Genomic DNA, 22,863 nt, shown 5'->3' on the forward strand with positions numbered 1-22,863 from the left:
TAGTGGGGGAGCCTGAAGATATATTGTGGAGCAGTTTGTGGGACGGATGGCGGGAGCTGCTTGTGGGCTGCAAAGTGGAGCAAAGCAGTTTATGGGGCAGCTGGCGGAGCAGAGCGGAGCGAAGGCCTATGGAGCTATGGGGCGGTCAGCTTCAGATCATGTAAGGTGCCTCTTACCCCCGCCCCCATCTCCACCCAGGTTGGGAGGTAAAGCTCTGCAGATAAACTCTCGAACTCTGGGGCTGCCCTGACCAGGGACAGAGACTTTTGGGTTGTTGGACTTTTGGGACTTTGGGTGATTTGGGGTTGCTGGACTCAAGAACCAAAGGGAAAGGGCATGCCCCAATTTGCTTGGGGTGGGTTTTTTGCTCATGGGTTGTGTTAGGAATCCTGTTGGTGGTGTTTCCACAACATAATGCCACATTGTTTCTCTCTGTTATTAAAAGGCTTTTTGCTACACTCAGACTATGTGCTTGCGAGACGGGAAGTATTGCCTCTTGGAGGCACCCAGCAGGGGTGGTATATATTTGTCCCAGGTCACTGGGTGGGGGCTTGAGCCAGTTTGCATTGTGTTATTGGAATGGATCCCCTAGATATTGAACCCGGCCCTTGTTGCTGCCAACTCTGACGGGCAGAAGGGTTACAATTGAATCACAGTTTTTCATTTTTCTCTCTCTAATTTTCTTTCCATTAGAGGGAATGGATTAAGGGTTTATTGGAGAGGAGAGATTTATTGGAGAGAATAGTATTTTTGCTTTGGAGGCTTTGGCAGTGTGATCTACTCAAATTTCTTTTGTGTGTTGGTTTTGTGTGTCTGTCTGTTAGTTTGATGTAGGTGGCTTTTTTTTTTTCTGAGGATCCTGTGGAAAGGAGGTTCTCAAGAGAAATCCAATTGATAGAGACATAAGGTGCCTGACAGCCCTTATGTAGTCATGTTTTTCTCTAGGGAATGGTTGAGATTGGAGCTCCTGGAAAAGGAGAGTAGGAGTTCCCTTTTCTTTTCCCCAGGACCCTTTGTTTCAGTTTTAAATCCTCTGCAGTTCAGAGAATTTTTCTATTTCATTCCGTTCAAGCCTTCATCTGTGTATGAGATATGAGTGAAGAGTGAGCATGCTACTTTCCATTCCCCTTTTGTCCCAAATCTCTGTGGCATTTCCAAGAAGAAAGTCAAGGAAAGTGTGGACCCCTTACTGAATGAGGGAGGCAACCTAGTGACAGAGGATGTGGAAAAAGCTAATGTACTCAATGCTTTTTTTGCTTCTGTCTTCACGAACAAGGTCAGCTCCCAGACTACTGCACTGGGCAGCACAGCATGGGGAGAAGGTGACCAGCCCTCTGTGGAGAAAGAAGTGGTTCGGGACTATTTAGAAAAGCTGGATGAGCACAAGTCCATTGGGCCGGATGCGTTGCATCTGAGAGTGCTAAAGGAGTTGGCGGATGTGATTGCAGAGCCATTGGCCATTATCTTTGAAAACTCATGGCTATCGGGGGAGGTCCCAGGTAACTAGAAAAAGGCTAATATAGTGCCCATCTTTAAAAAAGGGAAGAAGGAGGATCCTGGGAACTACAGACCAGTCAGCCTCACCTCAGTCCCTGGAAAAATTATGGAGCAGGTCCTCAAGGAATCAATTCTGAAGCACTTGGAGGAGAAGAAAGTGATCAGGAACGGTCAGCATGGATTCACCAAGGGCAAGTCATGCCTGACTAATCTAATTGCCTTCTATGACGAGATAACTGGCTCTGTGGATGAAGGGAAAGCAGTGGACGTTTTGTTCCTTGACTTCAGCAAAGCTTTTGACATGATCTCCCACAGTATTCTTGTCAGCAAATTAAAGAAGTATGGGCTGGATGAATGGACTATAAAGTGAATAGAAAGCTGGCTAGATTGTCGGGCTCAACGGGTAGTGATCAATGGCTTGATGTCTATTTGGCAGCCAGTATCAAGTGGAGTGCCCCAGGGGTCGGTCCTGGGGCCAGTTTTGTTCAGTACCTTCATTAATGATCTGGAGGATGGTGTGGATTGCACCCTCAGCAAGTTTGCAGATGACACTAAACTGGGAGGAGTGGTAGATACTCTGGAGGGTAGGGATAGGATACAGAGGGACCTAGACAAATTGGAGGATTGGGCCAAAAGAAATCTGATGAGGTTCAACAAGGACAAGTGCAGAGTCCTGCACTTAGGACGGAAGAATCCAATGCACCGTTACAGACTAGGGACCGAATGGCTCGGCAGCAGTTCTGCAGAAAAGGACCTAGGGGTGGCAGTGGACGAGAAGCTGGATATGAGTCAGCAGTGTGCCCTTGTTGCCAAGAAGGCCAATGGCATTTTGGGATGTATAAGTAGGTGCATAGCGAGCAGATCGAGGGACGTGATCGTTCCCCTCTATTCGACATTGGTGAGGCCTCATCTGGAGTACTGTGTCCAGTTTTGGGCCCCACACTTCAAGAAGGATGTGGATAAATTGGAGAGAGTCCAGCGAAGGGCAACAAAAATGATTAGGGGACTGGAACACATGAGTTATGAGGAGAGGCTGAGGGAACTGGGATTGTTTAGTCTGCAGAAGAGAAGAATGAGGGGGGATTTGATAGCTGCTTTCAACTACCTGAAAGGGGGTTCCACAGAGGATGGCTCTAGACTGTTCTCAGTGATAGCAGATGACAGAACAAGGAGTAATGGTCTCAAGTTGCAGTGGGGGAGATTTAGGTTGGATATTAGGAAAAACTTTTTCACTAGGAGGGTGGTGAAACACTGGAATGCGTTACCTAGGGAGGTGGTGGAATCTCCTTCTTTAGATATTTTTAAGGTCAGGCTTGACAAAGCCCTGGCTGGGATGATTTAGTTGGGGATCGGTCCTGCTTTGAGCAGGGGGTTGGACTAGATGACCTCCTGAGGTCCCTTCCAACCCTGATATTCTATGATTCTATCTTTGGTTCCCTGAGGTGGAAAGGAATTATTCTTCTTTGTCCTTGTGTGTTCTGGTAGGCCCTCAGAATGCAGCTCTGTGACTTACAACTAGGCCATTGGAGGCCAGTATGTAAATATCTTCATGTTTAACCTTTCTTATAGGTCCTGCTACTTCACTCAGGTGCCTAGTTTCTGTCTAGACTTTTGTATTGGGCTCATTACTGAGGTATGTGAGTGTCTTTGCAGCATAGTACTCAACAGGACAAGAGTTTCCTTCTCTGAGTCAAGAGTTCTGCTCAGGTGCACTGGAAGGCTGCCTGAAATTGTGATCTGTAGCCTATGGGGGTGGCATGAGCATGTACTGGTGTGCAATCAAACAGTGGAAGCACAGCTGTGATATAGAGGTCAGGTAGCAAAAACCAGAATTGATTGGAGACAGAACAGAAACTCCCTGTCTGTCTAAAAATAACACAGACTGGGGTTTTCCTTTGGGGTTTAAAATCTTTTTTGTTTTATGTTGTACTTCTTTATATTGGCATTGGAGGTATTTGATGCCTTAGCTTAGGAGAGAACTCTGTGCAGTAAGCCTGCTGTATGGAACTGTTTTGTGTATGTAAACAGGTGCCCTTAGTAATTTTAGCTTTGGCTTTTTCAAATTTCAGACGTACACATGAGCCTAAGCTGGAACCCTGGGTAAGTATAGTTTTGCACTTTTGGTAAATTTGTGTCTGGACCTAGAGGAAAACTTAGTTTCTCAGACTCCTTTTTATTCAACATTTTATGGAGACCTCAATCTCACTTAAAAAAAAAATCTTGAGAAATCATGTGGCTTCATTTTAGTTTGCAGCTGGATGGAATGCATATTAGCCTATGAAGTACTCTGATCCCATCACAGAGGGTATGTCTACACTACAATTAAAAACCCACAGCTTACCCATGCCAGCTGGCCTGGGTTTGTGCTAAGGGGGCTGTTTAATTGCTGTGTAGACATTTGGGCTTGGGCTGCAGCCCAGGCTCTAGCACCCTCTGAGATGGGAGGATCCCAAAGCTCAGGCTGGAGCCTGAGCACCAACGTTGACACCACAATTAAACAGCCTCTTAACTCAACCCCCTGTGAGCCCAAGTCAGCTGGCATGGGCTAGCTGTGGGTTTTTAGCTGCAGTGTAGACCTACCCAGATAGAGTCCTTGTTAAGCCAGCAAGATGTTAATGTCTCCTATACTAGCCTGTTTAAAACTCTAGTGATGTTTGTCAGTGCAGGATGTAGAGTTCTTTTGTAATGTATATTATATCATGTAAAGTAAAAAACTTGCAAGCCCTACTTCTCGGAATTAATTACTGAATAGTGACAAAATCCAAGAGAATCAACCTTCAAAGCAAGGTAAATGTATCAAAGTAAGAAACTTATTTGTCAGTGTTGTCAGGGTCAGAGGGGACCAAGCATGAATAAAACTTGGGTAGTAGTTCTTGGGTAGTAGTAATGCCGTCCGACGTCACTAGTGTGGTGCTCTGCTCTGTCTAGGGTGACCAGCCAGCAAGTGTGAAAAATCGGGACAGAGCGGGGGGTAATAGGAGCCTATATAAGAAAAAGACCCGATTTTATAGGGACAGTACTGATATCTGCTCACCCTAGCTCTGTCCAATGTTGATAACAGTTGGCTGCGTGTGTGTGTTCCCTCTGTGTGCTGCCCTGGCTCTGTGCAGATAGCTGGCACAGCAGACCCTGAGAGAAACCTCAAAGACCACAGACTCTGATAAACCTGGCTGGGTGCCTTCATACCTTATTGCCAAACGAAACACAGTCTCTAGCTCCCCAGATCAGATTTCTACAGTTCTGCTAGTACATATATGCTCCCTGACAATGGACCGGCTCAATCAGTGGTAGGATTTACCACTGCCTCCTAGGCCAGACAAAGACAACCCCTCAGGGGTGCATTCTTATACACAGATACAAACAACTTACACCTCATGCCGGACATACTGAGGTACAATCCCTCTACGTAGTAAAGTGCCGCCTATCACCTTGTACATGTTGCTTCAATCAAAACAACCCCATCCATCATATAACCCTTTTGCCCTGTCTTTAGGATGGGTCAGCATGTTCCTTGCTATCCGTGTAGAATGTGCTAATATCGGAGTGTTCTGGTACTATCTTGGCATATGTTTATACCTCTAATGTCCAGTACCTTTTAGGTATGTGTGTTTTTGCAACATCAGCCCTCTCCTTGCCAGACTCTGAGCAGGGCCTGCCTCTTGCTCACAGCTTAATTTTGCTTTATGTTAACAAGGTCTTGACCATTACTTTAGTTCAGGCCTTAGACCTCATACTGGGCCTCTGATACACGGGTTTGTTTCAGGGCCTCATCTTCCTACATAAGGAACTACTGAATGTAAGGGTATTAGAATCTCGCCCTTTTATCATTTACACCTGCTTTGAGGAGTGTTAGACAACACAGTAGTTGAAAGCCGGTGATGTGTCTTCACTAGTGCTCCCACTGTTGCTTCTACTGGGAGAGGTGCACAGGCAGTAACCATGAGGGGAAATGTCAGGAAAAGGAGGCAAATGTAGACAAGCCAAAAATGAAGTTGTGATTTCAAAGGGGGAGGAGGGGTGTCCATCAGAATTAAGAGCTTTATCTGGAATCCTTGTGAAGCAAAGTGAAAGACTTTCTAGGGGGACCTCGTGGCACTGTGACAGTGGAAGGAATTAAATGCACTTGTTTGCTGCTAAGTGTTTGTTGTACACATAAAAAATCTGACATATCCATGACAGTAATAATGTATCATCGTTAATCAATTATTCACATACAGCATTACATCTTTCAAACAAACAAACCCCAACCCCCCCGCCCCCAAGGAATTCAGTATCTGTTTGGTTCTTCCATTTCCCTGAAGTAGGTGTGTTCCCCAGACAACAGAGGGGAGCTAGAATGGGAGAGAGCTGCTACTCCATGACCCTGACTGGACAGATAGCAAGCAGTGGTGTACTAGATGACGCTGGCAATCAGTATGCCCTCTAATTTTTTACATCGGGGTGTGGAATGAATTCTGTAATGTGCACCAATATGGAGGTGATGTGTGACATATCACCTTCATGTTGGTGCACATAACAAAATTCATGTGGTGGATGTGGGACTGAGGGGTTCTGAGTGCAGGAGCGGGCTCAGGGCAGGGGTAGAGGGTTGGGTGCAAAGGGTGAGGGCTCTGTCTAGGGGTGAAGGTTCTGGGGTGGGGTCAGGAATGAGGGGTTTGGAGTGTGGGAGGGGCTCAGGGCTGTGGCAGAGTTTCGGGGAGTGTGGGGGATGAGGGCTCTGGCTGGGGGTGTGGGCTCTGGGTGGTGCTGGGGATGAAGGGTTTGGGGTGTGGGAGGAGGCTTAGGACTAGGGCAGAGGGTTGGGTGCAGGGGGTGAGCGCTCTAGTTAGGGGTGAAGGCTTTGGGGTGGGATGGGGATGAGGGTTTTGGGGTACAGGAGGGGGCTCAGGGCTGATGCAGAGGGTTGGGGTGCAGGCTCTGGGGTGGGGCCAGGGATGAGGGGTTTGGGGTGCAGGCTTCCCTGGGCTCCAGTGGGGAGAGAGGATTCTCCCAACCCCTCTCTCTCTGCAGCAGTTTGGGGCCGAGGGAGAGGTGTCTCCCCGCAGCTGCGGCAGCTCTGTCGGGGCTGGGTTGGGCTGAGGGAGGGGCTCCTCTCTCTGGCAGCTCTGGTGGGCCCGGGCTGGGGGAGGAGCTCCTCTTCCCCAGCTGCGGTAAGTCCAGGGCAAGTCCGCGCTGGGTCCGGTCGGGAGGGGCGCCTCTCCTTGCTGTGGCAGGTCCGGGCATCTCTCCCCGCTGCAGCCCTGAGCCCCTGCTTAGGGCTTAATAGGCAGCTGCAAGGCCGCATGGCCATGCAGCTTAGAGGGAACTTAACTGACAATGCCTTGCCTCAGAGAAGTGAAAAACACTTGATAATTATCTGTTGTGTTCATTCCCACTGGGGCACCTGGCATTAGCCACTGTCAGTAGACAGGATACTGGGCTGGATGGACCTTTGGTCTGACCCAGTATGGCCGTTCTTATGTTCTTATGCAGATAGTGTGTGAATGTTTGAAAAAGAGAGAGGCCATGAATAAAATATCATAACAATTAGACATGCAGAAAAAAGTGCTTTATTGTAGTGAAATTACACTGGAGGAAAAACCAAAAAGTCTCCTCCGTCCTGGTTCAAGGCATTGAACCATAAACTGGAGATAAGTGCTATTAAAATGTGAGTTACTACATGTGAAAACACATTACACGTCCAGTCATTTTTATTCTTATAAGGTTAAAAGACACTGTCAAGTATTTTTTATAACTAAAATGTTTCTCATTGTAGGTTTTAAAGAGCTGTTGGAAGCTTGAGTGTGAAATGTTTACTTGCAGGATTTTTCTTGTTCATGTGCTCTGTAACATGGGGATAACAATACTTCCTTTCTCTCACCTTTGTGTGCCCTGTCTATTTAGACTATAAACTCTTCAGGGCAGGGACTGTCTCTTACAATGTATATGTACATGCCTAATAACAGAGGTCCCTGATTTTGATTGGAGATCATGACTGACTACATAATACTGCCGATTAGTTGTTGTAAGTTTGCTCTCCTAACCACCAAGGAGGGAGAGGGATTGTTTAGGAGGGCAACAATGAGTATAACTAGGAGTGATGAGATAAAAATCAAGAGAAAGGAAATTTAGCTTGAATAGTAGGAGGAACTTAATAAGAGTGAGGTTTATTAGAGTGTGAAGTAGTATCCCAAGGTAAGTGGTGAAAACATTGCTTGAGTCATTTAAAACCAGGCAGAGCTCTAGAAAAGTATGTTGTGACGAGCAATCCTGCATTAGGAGCAGGTGGGACTGGACTAGATGATGGAACAGTTCTTTTCCATCTTTAATGTCTCAGATTCTGGGACTGAGGGATTGCTGACCCATTTTTTTAAATTAAAAAATAATCAGCAATGCATTGTGTTAGAGGGGAAAAACCATATAGCAAATTACACAAAGCCTTCATACATATATAGGAGAAAAGGCAGGTGGGATAAGTTTTGGCCCTCCCAGCCTTGAAAGTGACCTCTGAAGGATAGAAACACAACACTCTATCACACAGCTCTCACATTTCTACTCTTTTCTTTCAATGTAATATATTATGTGCAGTATATACACTTTTTTACATTATAATGCACCACACACACCCAATGCTGGAAAAACATGATACATTAGGCTGACACCCAGTTTCAGAAAAGCTTTATGCAAAAGAAGTGTTCACGTCAAGCTAGCTTAATCTTGGTCCTTTTAAAGTAAAATGTTGTGGATGATCTTTTGCAAGACATCTATTTGTACCATGTTTACTTTGTACATTGTGTTGAGAATGGACAGTCTATTTAAACATAGGATTCCTTAGCATATTTGATTTGGTCAACCTCAAAGACTGGCTGACTGCACCGTCGAATCAGATACTCTTGTTTGTTCTTTTGATAGGACTCAGACACAGTCCTGAGACGATAAACTCGAGGGGTTACAGGTAAACTTGCACGGGAATTCATTCCAATGTCAATGGTTTCAGTTTGTATCGGAGAATCATTTACCACAAAAAGTCTGTCAGAGGGTAGATCCTTCCGATATGTATCTGTTGTAACCCCTCTATTGCTGAGACATGCATGAGGAGGCAAAGAGTCTTGATTTGACACAGTTGCTCTCATATTCTGAACTGTTAAGGTACTGTATGAGGGGACCTTAGCAGCCAGGCAGTTTTTAGTAGCCTCTTCATACGATGGTGGTTTGCCAGGATTTTTCTGGTCCACTTCCCTAAACACCTCATCAGCTGACCTGAAACGAGACCTTGGTTGATATACCACAGATAATGGTTTGCTATTGTTGGTACAGTGTTCCTGGACTATTCTGCATGAAAACTGATTTTCTTTCTTTGAGTCCTTCTTGAAGCTGTTTCTTTGAAAGCCTATGGCTTTTCCAGGCTCCCAACTTTGGGTTTTTGTTAGCACTTTCTTGCGGGTTGCCAAACAAAATGACATGGAGTGCTTTTTGATCTCTCTGATGGGTGTATCACTTTCATCTGCAGTCTTGGTGGAAAAGGACTGGGGTCTGTTTAAGAAGTTTCTCTTGGGACTGGAAGGAGAAACTAATGGTGAGCTGGTAAAGACAGAGCAGTCAGAACTAGATAAGGAGCTATCCAAAGAACAGTTGGAGGATGTTTTGGGTAATGAGCCACTTGATAATTCTGATGGCAAGTTGGTTTTCACACTTAGGTTTAGTGGCTTTTTAGTCCTATAGTGACCTCCAGGAAAAAATTCCCCTGACAGGTGCTTTTCCAGTTCTTGACCTTGCAACCTCAGCTGTTCCTGCTGGATGGTGAAATTATCCTCACTTTTGGTTAGCTTCTGGCTCCTTATCTTGCCTTCAAGGTAGTCCTTCAAGGACATGTCTGGCTCAGAGAATCTCCTATCCAGTGTGCTTATGGAGTTTTTAAAAACGGTTAGTGAAGAGGCAGACGGGAGGAGGTCCTGTGGTTTTTGGCACTGTGGCTCTCTGGTGCTCAGGCTATTGGTTTTCCCTTTGGTCTTCTGGAGCTGCTTGATTTGAGAAATGCTGGAGTTGTATTCAGCCTCGGGATCAGTGCTGTCGTAGGCGGAGTCATTTTGCTGAGTGGGAGATAACAGTTCTGTGGGAGAGGAAGAAATTGTCAGTACATTACATGCGAAGCAAAAACTACTTGAAAACAACAATTATTGATGTGCTGATCTCCATTTATTCATAGTTCTGGTGCCAGATCCTCAGCTGATGTAAACTGACGTCAGTGGAACTCAGCAACTTATACCAGTTGAGAATCTGACCTATGTAGTTTAGTCTAACACCTCAAGAGTTCTTATCTGACAAATTCACTACATTCAGGTATATACCCAACTAACTGTAGCATAATATTTTTAGGAGGGCTAAAGGGGGAGAAAGAAAGGTAAACAATTTTACGAATGGGGATAGAAAAAAACAAGTAGAAAAGAAAAAACAGCTATGAGCAACCACTATATTCTATAGCTTCCCAATCTGGCACATTTGTTTCAATTTTCATAATTCTTTTTAGGAACAATCTTCTTAATCCATTTATATCAAAAAGGATAGTGGGTCACCTTAAAATCAGTGAGGTTGAACTGCAGTTTTAACTTAGCTTAGGGTAGGGGCTGGCGCAAGGCAGGTGCTCTGACTGCCTTTGTAAAGGGACAGCATATACTGTCCCAACACGGGGCCAGCAAGAGGTTGGGACAAGGTCATGGAACCATCCCCTCCTTGAAGGTTTCTAGAGCTGCCAATAATGATACCTAAGGTCCTTACACTCAGGGAGCACACAGATCTGGGGTTGTGCTTGGCACCTGTCAAAGGATTCATAGTGGGAAAGGGTCCTTATTCCCTCTTACATACCTGCCCAGGGGCAGGAACAATCTGGCCCATAATGAACAACATTCAGCCCTTGGACGTGACTTCATTGGCAGCTACACATATACAGACGGTGACATTTGGACCTCAGGAAGTTCCACTAAGAGGACATTTAATGATCATTGTGGACTCAACACAGTGAGGTGCTGAGTGCCCTCAATTCCTACTGACGTCAATGGGAGCTGAGGGCACTCGGCAGCTTGCAGCATAGAGTCCTATGAGAGGCTATGAATACGATGATTTTATAAACGGTATGAACAGCTGACGTTTGGCATTGGGAATGAATCTAGCCTTGTGGGATAGTGTCATTTTAAGTGACTTCTTTAGCATGTAGAACACGCTCAATAAAATAACATTCGCAGTTTGTGTCTGGCACTCAGAAACCCTCTGTACTTTCAGTAAAATTTTACTACATTTTAACATAAACGTGCTTCAATAACTTGATAGACCAGATACCATGCATAAATGTATACACGGGTGTTGTTATTTATCCAGATCTGGAGTGGATCCAATACACCCAATATGTAAAGTACACCCACACATCATCGTACCTGTGGAGCTGTCTGCGTGTTCCAGTGAATCATCAGCTGAGGGACTGAAGAGCAAAGATATATCCTCCCCAAATATTTCAAAGTAGTTATCAATGAGGAATTCCACTAATGTCTTAACCTGTGAAAATAAAATAATTATTTTTGTGTGTGTTAAACTAAGCATTTGAACTGGCAGTTTCAGAACTGGCACTGTTTTTTTTTTTTTGCAGTTTAAGATCTATTGTTAACTAATTTATTTTAACTGAAGGGATATGAATAACATGTATAGTATATAATAATCTTTCATAATACTGTACAGTACTTTTGCATATAATACTACAGCAGCTGGGTAGCTGCTACAACATTAGATTAAGCCACTCCTTTATAAAGAGCTCCACATATCAGACAGCAAGTTATCTTTGAACAGAACCATGCTGAACAATGAAGGGCTTGCAGGAATGGATGGATCCTGTGAAAATGTTAGCCTCATGTTACATAATGGGCCACTTTGGAACAGGGGTCCTGTGGATCTGCTCAGATTTATCCAAGAAGACTTAACTCTCACTTGAAGATTACAACTCAGATAGTGTGTGTGGTGTGTGTATATATGTGTGTGTATATATCTATATATACACACACACACACTGTATATTTTATTGATATATATGTGTTCAGTACATTTGTATTCAGGAGCTGGAAACATGAGTAGTGTGTACTCTAGGCTAACTTATTGTTTGTACAATGTAGATGATGAGGCAAGGAGACTTGATGACCTGTTTCTGAATGGACCAGTGAGGGGTTGACCCAGAGATGGCTGGTAGTGGTGCCTCACTTAGCTTCTGAAGATAAATAGTAAGGGTAAGAGTCTGTTTAGGGGAGCAGCAGAGGGAGGAAGCCAAACTAACCTTGTCATTCAGCTGTTTCTGGACTTCAAGTGGTAAGGTTTCATCATGCTTTGGAGTCAGCAGGTTTGGCCCAATGCAGATAGCAAGATTGCTGGAATCCATCCGGTTGACCTCAGAGGTTTTGCTGAGATGGTGAAGCACAAAGACCAAATGCTTGAGCAAGAGGAGATTTGGTCTTGGTAATTTGTCTGCAACCCTAAGAAACATGAAAAAATGCAAAATTAAGTAGGTGACAATGACCTCGTCTTTATGGGAACAAGTTTCAGTTTAGCTCACGTACACAACACTTCCTCCAAAAAGAGGAAAACAATTATTTTAACTGTTTTACTAAACTACCATTCAAAAATCCCCAGCAGCAGCTGATTGTGTGGCTAACCATAACGTCTTGACTGGCAAGCAAGCGTTAGAATACTGCATGTTTTAAAATAAATTAACAAACAATGTTAATAAATGATATGTAATCTGGAAATATCACTGGAGAGGTTCAATAATATCATCCTTAACTCTTCTAAAGTCATGTTATGTAGCTTTACAGTTATTTCATATAAGTCAGCTGTTAATTATAATTTATATTTTTCTGTTTTTTTCCCCCCACAAGAATGAAAAATTATCTTTTGTTTTCCCAGGACCAGGGTTCAAACCAATGGAAGCTTTTCCATTGACTTTAATGGGGATTGGATGAGGCCCCAGATGACTGTCCACTGTTGATGTACGACATTAATCACCAAAACATTGCAAGCCTGTTTGTTCATTATTCCGGAGGCCTTATGTTTTTTAAATCAATCTCATATACATTTAGGATAGTATTGTTACTAGAGAAATGCTGTTCTGCACCGTTTTCACTCCAAAATTAACCACTGGAGGAGTTGCACCAACTTTCTACAAATGACATGAGTGGAAATGTTTCCAGGAAGGTCACTGGATCTGGATTGCTCCATTTCAATGGTACTGATTGCAAAACTTACTCTTTCAATCCTCCAATTCTGTCAGGATTGCTCTGCTTCTCCATTGCTGTCATCCACTCGTCATAAAGTTCAGATGACAGTAGCTTATGTGGGATATTTCGGAGGAAATCCTGCAGTGAAGAGACCTTTTGTTTAGCATTTGGATAATACCATTTACGATGGAATGAACATAAAGACATTTCTTGCCTTTTGATTATTACTAAGACTTTGACTCAGCACAGCGCTCATCAATTTTAGCTATATGGTATATGAGGTACATTGTATATATATATATATATATATATACACACACACACACACAACCATTCATGTATGTTGTATGAATATATACAAAACAGCATGAAGTGCTTTACAAAGAAAGATAAAATATAGTTATCCCCACTTTACAGAAGGGAAAACTGAGGCCATGAAGTGACTTGTCCAAGGTCACATAGGAACTGGAAGTCAGTGGCAGAAAAATAAAATAAGAAATTAAAAGGGTTATCAATTTTTTCCTGAAGTTTAAAAAGTTTAGTCTAGTTTCACTTTGGTTTTAATTTTGGTTCCAGGTAAGGATCTGTTCTAGTTACTAGTTTGCCCATTCCTGTTAGAAATCTACTCTCACAGCTAGGGGTCAGGTACATTTACCTTAAAGACCACTGCTAACAGATGCACGGGTTTGCCTTCCAAGTCAACCTTTCCTCCTGAGTTCAGTTCTTCCTTCAACTCCTTGCGTGCTTTTTCATTGGCAGCTTTTCTGAATATTCCTTCAGTGAAAGGTCCTTTAAAATACAGTGTAGTAAGGATATCCTATAGGAAACACACATACAGAAATGGAAGAATGGTAAGGGAGGCCATATAGAGCATAACTGTGTTATTAAAGATATGAGCATATTTAACTGGGAGCTGCACTGTTCTTAAAGTGGGATACCATCTAGTGTTGGTTTGCAATAAGTTACACTTTAAGGTCTTGACTTTTCTCTCACTTTAACTTTACATCAACTTCAGTGGAATTACTCCTGATTGCCAGAAGGAGATGAATTGGGCACTCATGTTTTTATCCCCGCCCCCATACTGAATGCCTAGTGAAGCTCATTTTGGAAAAAAAATATCCATTGCTTGAATGTGGGCAAAGTCCAGTTCTAAGCTTACTGTACACTTATTGACAAGTGGCCTCAATACGTGTTTCCTTTGCTTTAGTGAGGTGGCATTTGTGTCAGTCAGAAGGTATTTGCTCAAAAGCTGAGTGCTTTTTTTCAGGGAAAGATGTAATTCATAATGTCCTTATGCTTCTGAAATATTTGAAAGGTGAAGTGACTTTCTCAAGATCACACATGCCAATGACATGATTAAGAAGGTAACTCACTTTTCCTGACTCCCAGATCAGTGCCCTCACCAGTGGACCACACTTCTAACACAAGCAACAGGGGCTGAACCCAACCCCACACATCTGAATACCCTCAAACTTTGGATTTGCATCTGAACTCTGCGACTAACCCTTTCTCTATAGTTAGCCAACCCAAGCCTCTTCATCACCCTGAACTTCACAGCTGTTCAGCTGCTGCTTTTCTACTGACTTTTGATGGTCTAATCCATGCATTTTTTTTATAGTCCCTTAGTCTGCAATCCTCATGTGTGTAATTCTCATTGAAGAAAATGGGAGTTGAGGGATTGGGTTTTTCTAGAACAGAGGAAATCCCCACCTTGCTTAGTAGCACTATTATTTGCGCATGAATATTAATACCAAGCTCTTATACAGAGATTTTTATTGGTAGGTCTCAAAACACTTTACAAATGAGGTATCATTAGTCTCATTTAAAAGATGGGGAAACTGAGGCAGAGAGCTGATGTGACATGCCTAAGGTCATCAGCAGACCCAGAAGCAGAACTGAGGTCTCTTGAATACTAGTCTAGTGCCCTACCCACTAGGACATACTGCCACTCATTAGAGATAAGAAATACCAAATGACTACTACTAGCTGTTCACTTACCTGAATGGGTTTGGGGAGTGTGTCATCTTCACCACAGACAATTGACAGAGGCTGATCAAACAGAGAAGTCTTCAGATCAGATTCTAAATGTCCCGAGGACTCTGATACGTTAGAGTTCCATCGCAGCGCGAAGGGCCATGATATCACCTTCTTTCTTTTCTTATTACCATCTATTACAAGCAAGAGCAAAACAAAAATGAAAGGAAAGTCAGTGTGAGAAAGCTACTGTGGATATGATCTGGTATGCTCTGTGACAGAGGAAATAATATGCACCATAAACATTAAAACAAGGATGTCAAGCTAAACAGAGCAAAGCTAAACTGAAAGATAGCTAAGATGTTACTAAGGAAACAAGTCCTTAAACTGTAACACTCTGACCAGCTCTATAAAGATAGCAACTTTCTTGTTTCTATGTTGTACTTGCTGTTTCCTCTTAGCATTAGACCTACAGCAGGAATGTATGCAGCCCAAGAACTGCTTTTGTGGTTGATTCAACAGTTTGCAGTTTGCAGTGTTATGAATATTCTTTCACTACATTATTTGACCCTGCTCAATGTCCCTGTTAGTGGGTTCATGGAAGTGGGGGTTCTTTCTTTCTTTCTTTCTTTCTTTTTCTTTCTTTCTTTCTTTCTTTCTTTCTTTCTTTCTTTCTTTCTTTCTTTCTTTCTTTCTTTCTTTCTAGCACCTTGCAAAGGATTGATTACAAGCACATCCTTTCATATCTTGCACCTTGTGGATAAATCTCCCCACTGTATTTTCCACTGAATGCATCCGATGGAGTGAGCTGTAGCTCACGAAAGCTTATGCTCAAATAAATTTGTTAGTCTCTAAGGTGCCACAAAGTACTCCTTCTCTTTTTGTGGATACAGACTAACATGGCTGCTACTCTGAAACTTGTGGATACCAGTGTTCCATACCTCTCATAGATCACGCACTGGCTCTTTTTGCTTTAGTAGATATGGACTTTTTTCAGTTTAGGGGTGGGTGGCTCTGGCCATCTGCATATGTGTGTTGTTGCTGGCCCATTGGATGCAACCTCTAAGACTTTAAAGTTTTGTTCCAGCCGGCCACAAGGGGATGCCCTAGAACACAGCACACATGCCTGGAGGATATGAACAACTCTCCTAGCCCTCTGCTGTTTGAGGTTCCTAGATCTCCCATGGTTGGATTTGAACCTGGATCTTAAACATAGTGGCATGTTGGGAACTTGAAGATTACAGTGTGCTGAAGCTTATGTTTTCCCCATAAAGCATAACTGGGAGTGTTTTCTAAACAAGTTGCCTTCTGTGCAGAAATTGAATATCCCAACACCAAAATGAAATGGAAAATTTGCTATGTGTGCTAGAGGTTAGCAGGACTTGCACTTGTGGCTCATTAAAGTCCTGCTAACTAAGGGTTAAAAATAATAACAATGTCACATAATGTGATATTAACACACATAATATCAATTAACAACAAACCTTTTTTCCTGCTTCCAGTACTATGTGTGTGTGTGTGTGTGTGTGTGTGTGTGTATATATATATATAAAACAGCTTTAGTTTTGCAGAAATACCAGCTTTCAACACTCATGTAAGAAGAAAAGTTTTTTTTCAAAACTTACCAATCAGATGGCAAAGTCCATCTTCACTGTCACACGACACCAACAAGTGGCATTTCTTGATATCACCCTAAAATAAATGTTAGTCAGTCATGAAGCAGACAAAGATAAAAAAAACCAACAGCCAACCACATCTGTATCTCAAAAGCCTGTGATATGTTTCATATACAAAATGGAAAAATATAGCATCACAGGATTAATTATTAAGTCTAGCAATTACATGTAGGCTCTGTATTATATAGAACTATCCAGTCCTAATGTTTAAGTTGCTATTAGGAACATAGGAATTGCCAGACTGGGTCATACCCAAGGTCCATTATCCTATCCCTGACAGTGGCTAGCACCAGATGTTTCAGAGGAAGGTGTAAGATCCCTGCAGTAGGCAGATGTGGGACAATCTGCCTTCCACATAGGTCTTATTCTGATCTCTAATAGTTAGAAATCTGCTTAAATCCTGAAACCTTCCAAAATATTTTCATTAACTATTTTGACTGGATATTCTTGATATCCTTAAAAATATCCAATCTCTTTTTGAATCTTGCTTAAACTAACTTTAAACATCGTCACTGCTGCATATTTGCTCTTTAGATGTAATATCTAAACAAGGCAGAAATTAAATACACAACAAGGTCTGGATCCTCAGCTTGTGTAAATCAGCAAACTCCACTGACTTCAGCAGAATGATGCCGATTTACACGAGGTGAGAATCTGACCCCAAGTTTGCCAGGGTATTACACATGAACATACAATAAGAACTGGATGGAGTTAGAGATTATTTACCTCTGACTGGCACTCAATCAAAGTCTCCATATTGCTGGCATTTAGAGATTTTGGCTAAGAAAGAAAACAAATACAAAATGTGAGAAACTATTCCAACATTATTTGTAAAAATTAATTTTTTTTAAAGTAGATCCATTGACTCATTAAAAACACTTACAGCATTGCAGCTGCTTAACACCTTCATTAGGAATTTAGTTGATGGAACTTTAGTGATTCTGGTTCCCTTGGTTTCTTTTGTTTGCCTGTGCAGAATGAATGGACAAAGAAATAACGGTTACCCACCATAACATTTAACCATTCTTTTGTGGCTCTACTGCAAGCCAAAATATCATTTAAAATATATCTTGAAATAAGAAGTCAATCTCTCTATCCTTAGCAAACTATAAAATATTATTATGGGAGCTGAAATTATAGCTGTAATGCATTTAGTACAACTACCATAGATATGCCTTCCTTTAAAAAAGAGCTTTTCACTTTCACTACATGTAAGGAGTAGATAATAAATGCTGAAAGCTAGACCATAAAACTCAAATCTTACATCAGTGCTAATTTTCAAATACGACACTAAACTCGCTCAATCTGCTATGCACAACAGCCACAATGGCAATGGGTGACCTCCTTCCCCAGGACATAATTTCTGCAGTCTAAATTTGTAGTATTACACTAACTTTACTATTTACTGGGTACATGCATTTCATAGGCAGAACAGGGCTTACCAGAGGATGGTATCCAGCCAGAGTTCTTTTACCTCGAGCGAACTATAGAGAAAAGGAGAAACAGCATGACTGTCTTTTCTGCCACTAATCTGCTGCAAAGACAGAAGGAGACTAAACAGTTCTACCCCCACGTGTGCTGCATTATAAACGGAGAATAGGGGAAGGTGGAAATTCACAAACTGAGACAGGAAGAAGCATCATGGGGCAGGACAAGATTCTCTGACCGACGCTTCAAAGTTCTAGCTTCCTCTTTCCTTTTAGGGCAGCGGCAGTGTTTTTATTTTTTTAAAACCTTGTAGCTGTTATGCATGGAAAAGACGAGTCATCTGGCAGGTAAAGGTTCCGTGTAATGCCACTGTCACCAGGTAGGATGTGTGAAAAGGATGATGCAGTGTAGGCAGGTTAAAATTAATTTTTAAAGGGCAATTTGCACTGTTTAACACCCCCATGCTAGTCAAATACCATCGCTTTTGCAATGAAAAAGACGTCATCCAGTTAAATGTGACCCTACATTTAGGTTTGTCAAGCTTTTCATGACACCTTACACCAATAGACATATTTCTATGCATTATTTTTTAAAAACTACAATGGACACTGCTTTTAAACAAGTGCAACAACAACCTTTGCAGCATTGGGCTAGTTCCTGAAAAATCTAAAAAAATGAAATTGACTAAAGAGTGACAATGAGTTTTCCATTGTCCCAGTTGACTGCAGTTCAAAAGATAAATATACTGCATATAAAGTGAAAGGTGAATCTGAATTTTACAGGCTTTTCCATTTTAATAATCTAAGGTGTTGTTAGTAGCAGTGGTAAGTAAATTTATTTATTAAAAGTAAAACCAGTTTGTCTAGATAATGAAAAGGGATTTGAATAAAACTGATGAAAAGTCAAGAAACTTGCAGTAAGAGCTCCCTGTGCCCTTCCTTAACAACAGCTTCTTGTAAGAAATAAATCTGAGTCTGACACTGACTTCTTCTGTGGTCTGGGAGAAGCCACTTCTCTGCCTCTGATTATCTGCAAAATGGGGATGGAGTAATAGAATCATAGGACTGGAAGGGACCTCGAGAGGTCATCTAGTCCAGTTCTCTGCACTCATGGCAGGACTAAGTATTCTCTAGACTATCCCTGACAGGTGGTAACAATGCTCAGCTATATTGCGAGGGACGTTGTGAAGATTCAGTAGGGTTTGTAAAATAAAGATGAAAGCTGCTACATAAGTGTGAAATATTATTAAGAAAATAAAGGTTTAAATTTATTCCAGACAGGCAGAGAGAGGGGCCATTTTTCTCTCTTACTTGTCAATGGCTCATATATCCATTTCAATGGTTTGTTTTTTACAGGTATTAGTATAGTGTACTGAACACATGATCTGCACTTTCCTTTTCTTTAACTAGTAACTGGACCAGGATACCTGTAGATCAGGGGTTCTCAAACTGGGGGTTATTACATGGGGATCGCGAGCTGTAAGCCTCCACCTCCAGACCCCGCTTCAACACCAGCATTTATAATAGTGTTAAATATATAAAAAAATGTTTTTAATTTATAGAGGGTCGCACTCAGAGGCTTGCTGTGTGAAATGGGTCACCAATGCAAAAGTTTGAGAACCACTGCTGTAGATTGTAATCCGATTAATAGGTATTTTAGACTTTGCTTTACTTCGAATGCAAATTCCATACTACTACTTGGGTGCAGCGCCTCTTAATTTCACCGGTTTATCACAACAGTCCTGCATGAGTGGACCCTTTTCATGCATGGAATCGTGCTGAAGTCAATGGGGCTCCATGTCAGGGTAGGAATCTGCTCACAGAGAATAGGTTGCAAGATCAGGGCCCATCTTTTTCCAGGAGCTGACCCCAAGGGGTCCTGATATTGACTGGGGCCTTTGGGTGCTACCTTAATAGAAACAATAATAGCAATGAAGCCTTGCAAAACCATTGCAAGGGAGGTAACTGCTATTCATGTTATAAGCAACAAAATCACAGAGAGATTAAGATACTAGCTCAAAGTCACTTAGGGTACGTCTACATTGCAAAAAGAAAAGACCTGTGGCAGTGAGTCTCACAGCCCAGGCCAACCAACTGAGGCTCACGCTATAGGGCTAAAAATAGTAGTTTAGGCATCTGAGTTCAGGCTGAGACTCATAGACTTTAAGGCCAGAAGAGACCATCATGATCATCTCATCTGAACTCCTGCACCTTGCAGGCCACAGAACCTCACCCACCCACTCCTGTACTAGACCCCTAACCTCTGGCTGAGTTACTGAAGTCCTCAGACCATGGTTTAAAGACTTCAAGTTACAGAAAATTCACCATTTACAGTAGATTACACCTGCAGGTGACCCATGCTACAGAGAAAGTCGAAAAACCCACAGGGTCTCTGCCAATGTGACCTGGGGGAAAAATGCCCTCCTGACTCCAAATATGGCAATCAGTTAGACCCTGAACATGGGGCAAGACCCACCAGCCAGACACCCGGGAAAGAATTCTCTGTAGTAACTTAGAGTTACTTTGTAGTAACTCTAGTGTCCCATCACCAGCTATTGAAAATATTTGCTGCTAGCAGTCACAGATCAGCTACATGCCATTGTAGGCAGCCCCATCATACCATCCCCTCCATAAACTTATCAAGCTCAGTCTTGAAGCCAGTTAGGTTGTTTTCCCCCACTGCTCCTCTGCTGTTCCAGATCTTCATTCCTTTGATGGTTAAAAACCTTCATCTAATTTCAATCCTAAACTTGTTGATGGCCAGCTTATATCCATTTGTTCTTGTGTTCACACTGAACTTACCTCATCTCCTTCCCTGCTATTTATCCCTCTGATGTATTTATAGAGCGCAATCATATCTTGCCTCAGCCTTCTTCTGGAGAACCTCCCTCTCGCTGGGTTTCAGAGCCCAGGATCCAGCGCAAACCTGAATGTCTGTACTGGTATTTTTAGTCATGTAGCGTGAGCTTATGAGCCTGAGGTGGTAGACCTGGGCTCTGAGACTTACTGCTGGGGTCTTTTTTTGCAGTGTAGACATACCCTTAGTGACTCATTGGCAGAGCTGAATTAGAACCCAGGACTTCTGGCTTCCAGTTCCTTGTTCTAAATCACTAAGGGTATGTCTACACAGCAAAAGCTGTACACAGGTTAGCCTACCTAAGCTAGCTTGAATCCAGCTAGTGCAGGTAACGTAGCAGTGGAGACAGACCAGTGCAGGCTTCAATACAATACAACCCTGGCACCGACTCTGGGTGTATGCTCAGCTCCCTAGCCAGCTTTGAAGCCCATGCTGTGCCATCTTCACTGCTATTATTACCCATGCTAGCTGGATTCAAGCTAGTTCAGACAGGCTTACCTGTGCACAGCTTTTGCTGTGTAGACATCTTGCAAGCTGAAAAAGGGGACTAAAATGGCTCACAGATTGGGAATAGGCCTCAGGAATCTTTCATCTTTACTTAGGCAAAGTCACATCTGGAAGTGCCCAAAAGTTATTTGAAATGAATTGTTGGTCTCAGTTCAGTTCCTAGTGGGCAGAGGTCTACAATACTAATCCCACCATTTTAGCCCATATTGAAAAATCCTATAGAATCTATTAGCGATTAAACTAATAGGGAACAAAAGCAATTATTCTAAAAACCCTAAATATTGATTAGTGATTTTTTTCTGTTTTTTTTTAATCCTATGGGATTTTATAGCAGATAAATGATTCCCTATTAAATTCTAGGTATGCCATACAATTTCTATGGAAACATTATTGTTCTGTATTCGGTGCTTTTCCTAAGAATGACAGGCAGTGGCAGGACCCTTGCTGGCAGTCTAATCCAGAAAATCCAAGGACTGATGTTTTGAGACAGGGAGCATGCTCTTTTTAATCCATCTGTTAAGCACATTGGCACACTATTGGGTGCAGTATAAATATATTAATATAAATTAACAATGATTGAACAGGCATGATCACTCAAAGTGGTCCCTCCAGGACAAGTTTCAGACACATAGGCCAGTGTGGGGACGTTTGACCTGCTCCATGGATAAATAAGGATGCTGGAACTGTTCCTTGAATCCAGTGGTGGTTCAGTGTGCAGTGCTTTGCAGGACCAGGCAATTAATTTACACACTAGTGTAGGCAGACATATGCCATGGTATAAGCCTTCTAATTTCCTAGAGGCAGTATTTCTCATGGGGACTGGTAGGTTGTTAGTACTTTCTCCGATCTTTAGTTAAGATACACTGCTATATCTCGCTATCTAACCACACTCCCTGTGTTAGCAAGCATCCTGTGTGTATGGCAGATCTGCTTTCGAAAATTATGGGCATGGTTTGAGCAGTGGGTGTGTATAAAAATGTGGGTTCAGATTTCAAATCCCTAACTATATCCCTCAATTGCCATCTGGTGTGTTTCACAAGCATTGAATTCATGCAGCAATAATGTAAAAGCAATGTGTTTCACTGTAAGCAAACTCATTCCTTCTGAAGAGCATGCATCCCGAATAGGCATGCCTCTGTATAGCTGTTATATTGTCACATACAATTCACAGGATCACATTCACGGAAAGACAGCATTAAATTGTGAAATCTCAGCTTCTGTTCAGCCCCACAGACTTCCCTCCTTCTCTTGAGACCAGAACAGTTGCTACTAGGGATGATATCTCAGGCAGCACCAGGTGGATGAAGGAGAGAGAGCCAGAAGGGTACGATCTTCCCTTGCAAGCAGCAGCTGTGGTAGTTTCACGGCTGGCTCAACGCGTGTGTGAAGAGTCACACAGTACCAACAAACAAAGCTGCTCTCACATACTAGAGGTAACAGATGCAGGCTAAAAAAATGCACTATTCATGTAGAACGTTCCCAGGCTATCATAGGAAAAGCACTTAAAGAACTAGCCCACTATTTTTTGGAAAGTGAACAACTCCCTTCCCACCACAGATACAGATCTAAATCTTGAAGGTCTTCGGCATGGTGTATGCACAGTATTTGTGCCAGGATAACTATGTCGGTTAGGGGTGTGTGTTTTTGTTGTTTGTTTTTTACTGATATAGTTATACTGTTACAACTCCTAGTGTCAG

At 42.4% G+C, this 22,863-nt stretch overlaps 1 protein-coding gene across 1 annotated transcript; it reads right to left on the bottom strand.

The window, feature by feature from the left end:
* Positions 1-7,030: 7,030 nt before the first annotated feature.
* TAGAP (T cell activation RhoGTPase activating protein) lies at positions 7,031-17,922 on the bottom strand. The gene is made up of 10 exons (XM_084622449.1): positions 17,818-17,922; positions 17,259-17,343; positions 17,102-17,155; positions 16,325-16,391; positions 14,724-14,893; positions 13,381-13,542; positions 12,754-12,863; positions 11,789-11,984; positions 10,905-11,022; positions 7,031-9,586 (listed from the first exon to the last, which is right to left on the bottom strand). Exons 2-10 carry the CDS (start codon positions 17,283-17,285, stop codon positions 8,292-8,294), a joined length of 2,199 nt encoding a protein of 732 aa, XP_084478575.1. The 5' UTR covers positions 17,286-17,343; positions 17,818-17,922; the 3' UTR covers positions 7,031-8,291.
* Between the last annotated feature and the right edge of the window lie 4,941 nt (positions 17,923-22,863).

This window comes from Lepidochelys olivacea (assembly GCF_965140295.1).
Source record: "Lepidochelys olivacea isolate rLepOli2 genome assembly, chromosome: 3".
Taxonomy (NCBI): Eukaryota; Metazoa; Chordata; order Testudines; family Cheloniidae; genus Lepidochelys; species Lepidochelys olivacea.

Coding starts and splice junctions, on each gene's coding strand:
- TAGAP (XM_084622449.1), bottom strand. CDS start 17,285: ATGAAGGTGTTAAGCAGCTGCAATGCT. Junction 12,864..13,380: donor TGTTAGCAGTGGTCTTTAAG/GTAAATGTACCT, acceptor TCTTCACTGCAG/GATTTCCTCCGAAATATCCC. Junction 11,985..12,753: donor AGAATTGGAGGATTGAAAGA/GTAAGTTTTGCA, acceptor CATGTTTCTTAG/GGTTGCAGACAAATTACCAA.